Source organism: Ammodytes marinus (assembly GCF_949987685.1).
Source record: "Ammodytes marinus genome assembly, chromosome: 22".
NCBI lineage: Eukaryota > Metazoa > Chordata > Actinopteri > Uranoscopiformes > Ammodytidae > Ammodytes > Ammodytes marinus.
Genome location: NC_137226.1, coordinates 11,851,975 through 11,861,932, shown reverse-complemented (window position 1 = coordinate 11,861,932; position 9,958 = coordinate 11,851,975). Strand labels below are relative to the sequence as shown.

The 9,958-nt window shown below is 40.5% G+C and overlaps 1 protein-coding gene across 1 annotated transcript in view; it reads left to right on the top strand.

Annotated features, from left to right (window-relative positions):
- Positions 1-9,528: 9,528 nt before the first annotated feature.
- Positions 9,529-9,958, top strand: part of ccdc146 (coiled-coil domain containing 146) — a gene marked incomplete at both ends in the record, with an annotated part of 43,767 nt that continues 43,337 nt past the window's right edge. Inside the window, one exon of the mRNA XM_080051517.1 lies at positions 9,529-9,538. Coding sequence (XP_079907643.1) covers positions 9,529-9,538 — 10 coding nt within the window. The remainder of the gene's footprint in view (positions 9,539-9,958) is intronic.

The window sequence follows — 9,958 nt, the reverse complement described above, 5'->3', positions numbered from 1 at the left end:
AGAGACCGACATAGAAGACTGAAGTGGTTTGAACTACTGCTGGCCTAGTTTCATCATTGTTTCTTCATTGTGTACGAAAAAAATTAAATGCATGAATAAATCCCCAAACAAGTGAAAGGGTGGTAAAACAATCTTAAACAGTGTTTAAAATGTCCAGCAGTTGATTGGTTGACTATGACTCTGGGCTGTGCAGAGGCATTGTAGACACAACAGCTGTGTTCATTTATATCAGAGGCTTCATATAAAAGGGTTGCACAAAACAATTCTATAAAGTCCATTATTTGAAGAAAGAAGCAGCAAAAAACTGAAAATCAACCTCAATAAAAGTCCCTGTAAGAGACATATTGGACTTTTCAGACGGTCAATGTTTTTTTGTTTTTTTTACAGAGGGTCTGCACCATAAAGATAAAAACTGTTTACACAGATCACAGCAGCATGTCCCATGGTCTGACGAGTTACAGATTGAGTTTGTTGTTCCGGACTCGTATATCCTTTTAAATGTGTTTACGGAATTTCAATTCTCGTGATATATTGTGAACTCCCAGAAACAGACACATGAATGAACACGGTAACATAGGGGTCACAAGGAACAACGTTTGCAGTATTGACTTAATTAGTAGAGCAATACAACAATGATATCGCTCATAGTTGCTAAATGTAATTTTATAACTTGAGATTGGAGACTAAAATGTATAGATGTAATACAATATAGAATTTTGCCCTGAAGAGACCTTGTAAGTTTAGTTTAAATGAGTATGGTCACAACAGTGTAAAAGGTACTAATTCATTCATTTTCAGATATAAGTGCAGTACATAAATTGTCTGCTATACTGACTGTTATATTGTGTCCTGAAGGTACATTGGAAGTGAATCTATATAATGCTTCATAGTAAATCTCCAAGAATCCAAATGAGCTTGCATTTTGTGAGTGTTTGCATTCAAGGGTTAATTGCACTCCGAGTCCATAGTCCTCCACATTCCAACATCCCCCAAAGCCGGACAGGGGTTCAAAGGTCACCAAGAAAGCCTGTGGCCGAAATGTCTTCTTTTATCAGTATGATCTGACCTGAATTAACCAACAGAGCACATGTGTTGACTTGTTGACTCTTTCACCACTTAATATCACAGTGGAGACATCATAAGGCCTCACTAAACTATAGCCGCTGAATGTTGGAGTCTGGAGGTTTTGGGGAATGCGTGACTGGTCGTCTGTGGGGGGTCGGTTTTCGAGGTGTAAACTATGAGGGCTTTTTCTGACGCCCGGCAGACAGAGAGACAGAGTTGTCATGAGGCTTAAGTGGTCTCTGAACACATATACTATATGTATAGGAACAAAGACACGTATGTACCATTTAATCTTATTTTAGTAGATGGGGACTGTTTTAGAATTAAGTTTTTTATAAATTTTAGATGTACAAATAAGCTATATTGTGCTTTTGAAAGTAAATCTTTTGCATCATTGTAGTTGCAAATCCCCTTCCCTGCCCCTCAGTCTGAGTTCCTTCTACTCTGTAATTTTGGTTTTGGTGTGTAGGCTACTCCCTGAGGACTGAACTGAAATCCCTCCGCACTCCATAAAAAACAGCTTTAGCCCGTCTCTGACCACAGACAGGGAAAAAACACACACACAAAGTAAGTTGGGGATATAGTATAGCATGCAATATAAAATGAACTGTGCCTTCTTCAAGGCAGCAGAATCCATGGAAAATGAGTCTGTCTATGTGGTTTTAGTAAAATAAGAAAAGGAAAACAAAGGAAAGTAGTAGTTTGGGGTTTTTTGCTAAATTGGAGCTAGCCTGCGTGCTAGTTGGGGGTTGTAATTAAGTCGGGAAAGTGAAAGAGCGTTGGCTTGAAAGAAGTTTATTGCACACTGTTACACTGGTCACCTGACATATGTGAGTGATTATGACTTTGTTAGTTGGTTTGATGCCCTAATGCTATAATCATATTTTGATATTGCATTTAATTATTAAAAATGGATCACATGACTATATGTATGTTAAAGGCGTCAGAGAATGCTTACCCAACACATTGTAGCTCTATTGAGATGCATAGCCTCTTTCAGCTCATTGTTTTGGTTTTCAAACCCGAAAATGTACTGTTTTGATTCACTCCCACAGCTCTCATCTGTGTTAGTTTCTTGGCCACGGCAGGCAGCTGTCTTCAACGGCCTCAAAAACTCTCTCTACGCTACCTGACCAGCTGGTAAAAAGGAAAACAAGGAGTTTGTGCAGACCAAATTAGAGCTAAAATGAGAGAATATAAACTGCTGCATGTCAGCTCGATGTGTAGCATTGGCAACTGTTTGCTGTGTCATTCTAAAACATATAATATGACAATATTGTGTCAATATTTTTTTTATTTTCATTGTTCCAGTAAAAACCTGAGGCCTATTTAATGCCACTACACTGAAAAACCTCATGACATTATATGGGATTTAATGTAATTTGATGTATTACTGTATCATTGTGTGGCCAATGTGCGTAATCCACATATTTCCATAATACTAAACACAAGTTTCCTATTAGAGGCAATAAACAACATGGGTCTTTAGATATGATCCTAATATAGTCATTCCAGAAATATGAAATGTTTTCCCCCGGCAATTTTGCTATTATCGTTTGATTAGTGGTTACGAGTCACAAGCTTCCAGATGTGGCGTTGTGTGTGTGTGTGTGTGTGTGTGTGTGTGTGTGTGTGTGTGTGTGTGTGTGTGTGTGTGTGTGTGTGTGTGTGTGTGTGTGTGTGTGTGTGTGTGTGTGTGTGTGTGTGTGTGTGTGTGTGTGTGTGTGTGTGTGTGTGTGTGTGTGTGTGTACAGTATGTTTGTGTGGGTGACTGTAAGTGAAAGAGCCAAAGATGGGGTTTGAAGGGACATAAAAACATAAGAAAAAAAAGATGAATGGAAAATAAAACATAATAAAAAGAATGGACATATGGTAGAGAAAAAGAGAACAGAAAAAGTGCGAGATGATTTGTGTCGTGTAGATATCGCATTGACTCGACCGTCGTAACCATGGAGGGCGACATTTCACTAGGATGTGGTCGTCTGCGAGCTGTGGCTGGGATGAAAGGGAAGGAAACCGGGGCGGCCCTGGAGGATGCCTCCCCTGGTTCTGTTGGGAACACACACACACACACACACTTACACACAAACACACGCACACTTACACACAAACACGCTCACAAAAGGAACGTGTATGTAGATGTGAGGCTACCCTCCAGATCTGGTGAACAGACAACGTTAATTGTTTCCATCTTTCTCAATAAGCAATGTCCCAGGGAAATGAACTTATACTGCAGAGACATACACCATAAAGCTCTTTCTTTCGCTTTCCTTCTCTCTGACCCAGACATTCCGTGGTTCGCCGTAAAGGAGGTTAATACCCTCAAGGATGGGTCAGCTACAGACGTGTGTATAGGTGATTAAATCAGCTCTGACGTGATGTAACATACACGCATGTCTCTGTTTTCTAAAATAGCTTTCTTCTCTCTGTTGCTTCTTTCTTCCTTATCTTAGTGCCGAGATATGGAAATAATGATACATATGCTCCCTTTGCACTGACGTTAATGCTTGTAATGGAGTATTTTCACATTGTTATTGCTACATTTAAAAAAATATATCTGTTTTTACTTTTATATGGATTATCTTATTATCAATAAGTGCAATAAACCACTTTAGCAGTTATGGATGGCCACAACTGCCAAAGGTGTTGTGTGCAAGAGATAAAGTGAGGCTGTCTACCATTTTTAAAAAGGTGTCTTCTTTATAAGATGGTATCCAGTGGTGTGTGAAATGAATAAAGTAGAGATAGAGAGAGGGTGAAGGACGACATGCCAAAAAGGCCTTATGTCATCTTTCGGCTTGAAAAATGAGTACATTTGTAAAAGCAAGAGGCTTAAGTTGGACCATTAGTCTGGAAGTCCAGGAGTGAATCTTCTCTGCATAGATAAAGACTGAAGAAAAACAGTCTTGGCACCATTTAAAAAAAAAAGAAAAGAGGCCATAGTGGCACCTTGATTGATGTGAAGTCTAAACCAAACAAAGAGTTGTTTATGTAACAAGAGTGTGTCTCCACGTGAAATCAAACTGACATCACTTACCAGATTGATTTTTGCTTTTGCTCCAGTGCACTGCAAGACAACCTGACCCGCTCTGTTTATATCCATTTTCAACATTTAGTCATACTCTCCATTAAGGTAGTGTGACCTGTGTGGACCCTTTTTTCGGAGGTATTCCAATTTGCCCCCGAGACCCTGACTACGAAATCCATACAGGTTTTGTTGAGAGCAGTTAGAATAGATACGGGGGCTCTCAGTCCTTTCCCCAGTGGAAACAGGAGGGTGGTAGTAATGTTTACTCTAATCCCCCTGGACATTTGTTGGGTGTCCTTGGATGAATTCCACATCACGGGTCATGGAGGGTCAAATACCTGGAATCAATTACTGCAGCTCTGTTCACCACCAGCCCAAGCTTAACCCACACGTTTTCAGACTTCTCATATACAATCAGACTGTGATTTAACTGAAAAAAACCAAAAGTTTGTTTCTCTCTTGTTGTTAATTTCATTGGCCTTCACTACAGCAGACTTTTGGGATGAAATCCACTTTACTTAACTGCCCATGGCTCTCTATACACTGTGCACATGGAGGATTTTGGATTGCACCCACTAAAACAAAGACAGCGATTCAGTGCTTTCCAGTAAACTATAATTAGACTGGGCACCCAAGGTGAAAATGATTAACTTTAAGCTGATTCAGTCTTTCATTCGGCATGGAGCTAGGCTCCCCAAATTATTTGTAATTATCTTTATAAAGATTTTTTTCTTTCCCCCATAGATTTTTTTCCCATAGGTTTTTCTCCAAGAATTCAAGTTTATATGCACAAAGTCAGGATCCTCTTAACCGTCTCAGAGAAAGGAGGTTTGTTTGGCAGCCGACGCGTTCACACAATGGAAACCAAAACATAGAAATACCGTGTGAAAAAATGCACTGCGACGTTAATAAGAACAATCTACTGAAAGTTGTCAGTAAAGTAGCCCGTAGGAGCATAATCAAACTTAATTATGGCTTCAAAGGCCGATGCAAGTATATACGTCTTCTCAAGTTATACTTATGCAAGTAGCTATGCAGCGGTCGGCAATGGGTCTAATTGTATTGGTTATCAGCTTGGTGCACAGCCTAACTATGGATGATTAGGGGCAGTGCAACATGTACTTCACTTAGGAGTGTAAGGGCTTGTGAGGAGAAGGGTCTGTCTCTTTAAAATACCAGGAAAGACCACATCAAAAAGGTAGAAAGAGGAGAAGAGGCCTTTTTTCAAAAAACTGATGGAAATGATCAGTTTGTGCAGGAACACGTTGTTTCAATTTAACTTTTCAAACTGTCTCTTTCTCATTTTAATGACGCTACTGTGCACTGCAGGAATGCCATAGAAATGACCATACATTGCCAAACAATTAATTAACATTTTAAGTTGTTATATGCCCTTGTGTGTAAGCTTCCTGAATGAGTAATAGGTATGAAAACATGACCTCATCCCAGAGGCCTGCACTGGGAAGTCTCAACTATCAAAGGCTTCAAAAAATCTAACCTCAGCCAAAGAATTTGCCCCTACATACACACGTGTTCTCTCTCCCATTCTCTCTCTCACTCAAACAAACACACACACACACACACACACACACACACACACACACACACACACACACACACACACACACACACACACACACACACACACACACACACACACACACACACACACAAATGTTGTCTTAGGTCACTTTTGGGGACTTTACATGGACTTACTTTAATTTCCTAGAGATTACCTCTAACCAGAACCATGAGCTGTACTTACCGAAAACCTTAACCTTCCCTCAAGCGCTGATCCAGAAATCAGCGTTTTTACAACACAACCATGGCTTTTGTCCCCAGTTGCATAAGCCGTCCCCAATCAATTGGTCTTTATTCTATTGTGTGTCCCTGAAAAAGCCACAAGTTACTCTCTTAAAGCCCACACACTAGACACATACACGGACGTATACACCATATTTAGACCATGTGTTGTTCTGATACTGCTGATAGGAACATTATCCCATAAAAACACAGTAAAGCTGTCTAGTATGTTGCATTTTTGGCACCCAAAGAAATCCATGTAAGAACCCCGAACATCCTGCATGGCCCATTATATAGCATCATATTATATAGTGTAAATGACAATTGTGTATCTGTGTGATACAATGCCAGACATGGCAAAACAATACTTTTTATTGATATAAGCTGATTAAAAAGAATATCATAACATTAAATAGTGGCTAGTATGATACCTTACAACACAACACAATATACTACTACTTACAGTATGTCTTTAGATTCCACTTCTTTCACTGGGTTCAAACTTGTGGCCCATCCACCCATTACAAGTCCTCATGCGCCCCCCTAAACGAAAACACCCAACCTTTGTTCTGGTAATTGAGGACTTATAGGACCTTCTCAAAGATTAGGATCTGTTCCAAATGAGTCAAGATACTATTAAGAAAATGTGCACAGCTGTTTTCTGACTCACCCACATGGTTCCAGCTGACTTAGATGTGCAAGATACGGAAAAACCCGGAGAGGGCTGTTCACTACGTGCAATGTGTTTTTGTTTTGTTGCCGTCCGGGAGAATCTCATGTGATTCAGACAGAGGAGTCCGAGCTGTAGGGGGTCTTACAGTCACTGTTACAGTAAAACAGCTTTCCTCTGGGCCCTGTGGGTCTATCCGTTGACACACTGTGGAATAAAAAACCTAAGATACTCTGCAGAGATCCTGCAAAGACTCACAAGAATGACATCAGAATCACGGTTTGCCAAAAGAAGTTCTCAATTTTTTTCCCAGATTTATGTACAGGTATCACCACTGAATTTAAAATTTCATGGTGCAAAATATTTGTACAGAATGTCAACTCAACAGCATGCAGTCTGATTCAATGACAACGACTGTGAGGAGTTAGTTCCATGGCTTCATCAGTCTGGGAAAATGACAGTAATCACTACATCTCATGGTGTGGCATCACCTCTCATGTCCCTTTCAGTCAAAAGATTTATCTCAAGGAAACAAATACTATTTTAGAAGTAGAGTGCTTCAATTAAAGGCTGGTTTTGAGGTTTACTTTAAAACATCTGTTTATACACTGTCTGATGACGCATTGTCTGAAGGACAGGAGTCTCTGACAAACGAAACCACAACAGTTTGTGTTTGGAAACGAACACTGCGCATTGTGTGTGTGTGTGTGTGTGTGTGTGTGTGTGTGTGTGTGTGTGTGTGTGTGTGTGTGTGTGTGTGTGTGTGTGTGTGTGTGTGTGTGTGTGTGTGTGTGTGTGTGTGTGTGTGTGTGTGTGTGTGTGTGTGTGTGTGTGTGTGTGTGTGTGTGTGTGTGTGTGTGTGTGATTCAGATGCTATCTGTCTGTCTGTATTAAATAGGACATTTAAATCGTTGCCAAACACCCAACTCCACATGAAAAAGAGGAACCCCGGAGTTGGAGGGAGTTGCAAAATCACCCCCCGATCCCCAAGTTGCGTCTGTTGTGGCTACAATGCAGCAGTAAAATAGAGATCTGGACACTTCACCCTGGGAGTACAGTAACTTTTTCCATAGCCTGGTTCATGCACGGGCTGGTGAGCAAACAACCATGGCAAAGACACACACACACACACACACACACACACACACAATTGTGACAGCCATGGTTGCTGTGGTCATCGGCATGCTCTTCCAAAGCAAGACAAGCAGTAGAGGTTGCCCTCATGAATCTAGGACAAAATTAAAGAGTCTATGCTAATCAACACACCGTGTAATGGCAGCCTACAGCCCCTGCTAACGGCCCACTGTCAGTGACTGAATAGATGTGCTCCCTTTAACATCTGTTGTAGATTGTTAAACTTGACAGCAGTTACTTTTAACTATGCCACACACAAAAAAAAACTTGTGAATCCCAAAGCAGCAATTATGGTCGGGTTGAGGGGAAGAAATGGTGAGTCAGCAGGTTTCATTGGTCTGACTGAGATAAAACGGTAAAGCAACATCTGCAGAATGTGTATAAGGTGCGGGCTATGGTAATGTTTTAGTCGATGCATTATATTGATGGCTCCGACTTTCAGGGTCCCTCCATTATTCCTACGTCCCTTTGTGATTCTAAGTTGCTCTCATCTTAAAAAAAAAAAGCTGTAAAACTGGGGCTTGTGTTTTATTTAGCCAAAAATGGTAATACAAGGAGGACATGTTTTCATCAGAAAGTAAACTAGAGGGTGCCAGGATCTAGAAATAAGCATACCAGGGGCGTTGGAGAGGGTTCAAGGTTAATTTGTCAACCTGTCGTTTGCGGGGAAAAACAATGTTAGGTTCACATTAACATACTCTCCCATCCGGAACGGTATATGCACACACCAGTACCATGTGTAATGCCTTATGGTTTTGTGGATTTATGCAAACAAGAATAAGGCAAAGTCACACACACACACACTCACTCACTCACTCACTCACTCACTCACTCACTCACTCACTCACTCACTCACTCACTCACTCACTCACTCACTCACTCACTCACTCACTCACTCACACTGGCAGGCAGACACAACAGTGCTGAGATAGCCCCCTGTATGCAACAGCTGCATACAAGGGGGCTCTGCCAGCTCCCAGAGTGCACTGTGGGAAAGCAGCTAACAGCAGTAGGTCTATTGCATCATCCCCGCTCTCTCATCACTTTCTCATTGGAGTCAGGTCAGTCAGTGGAATCCAGTTTCATTTCATTCAACTGCATTCAGTCAGCTGGCCTTTGATGCTGTTCTGCAAGGCCAATGCATGCCACATGTGGAAGATAAGCTTGAAGACACAACAATTAATAACTATTTTCCGCCACCTGCTGGGCAATCCCTGCAAGTGTAGAGTAAGATTTTGGATAAGTATGGGTGCACTATGTAGAAAACTTTGTAAATGTTTGTGTATTACCATTAGACATATTTATAGAGCAGAGGTTCAATTTAGTTTACATATTATAGTAGCCTAATATCAACAATAACCAATGTGAAAATTAGGGGTTGTATGACATCACTGAGGGACGTATAGCGTCGTTGCTATGGTAACCATAACACTCGATTCTGAGATTGAAGTCACAGTGATTTTTTTGCCAACAGAAGCTGATTTCAAACTGTCTGAACGTGCAGGTTGGTAGTTTTTTTCTTTTTGTTTTAAAGACAAAGCGACGGGGGGTTTGAGGTGACAATATATTCAGAAGTAAGAACGTTTGCATTGAATGTCTGTTTCCTTGTTTAGCAGATATAGGCTAGCCTACACCGACACAAACATGAATTGGAAGCCTACTTGTTGTGAGCTCGTGAGCATCTGCACGGGCTTTCACGAGGGAATGAGCAAACATTTTAAAGTATCCACTTAGATAACTTTTATAGAAGACCTCGTGTGTTTGTTTTTTGTTGTTTATTTTTTATTGACGCTAGTTTTTGGCAACACATGAGCTCAAGAAGGTCGCCATGAATGAAGGTGTGTTTGCGACATTACAATCAATAGCCCTAGGCCTACATCAATGCAAGTATTTCAAAAACCGTTCAAACATCAACAAGGAAAGCAAGTGTTATTTTAATTTGTAGAATTATATTGCTAAAGACGATAACATAGGCCTAATCTGTTTATAGGCTACCTTTTGTAAGCCTACTTATTTATTTATTATGCAGTTGTTATTGAAAAGGACTGCAACCTTTTGAACTCTATACCGTTACTCAATTATTTATTCTGTAGGCCTATTATGTAGGTTATTTAAAAAGACTGGGCTCCAATCATTTTAAGTTATATATAAATGTTAAAACTGTAGGCCTACTTCTTGTGTTCTACTGTAGCATACCAGCAGTGTGCCCTTGCCCCGTATTCCCACCTGCATACCACCACCCAATATATTGGCCGATA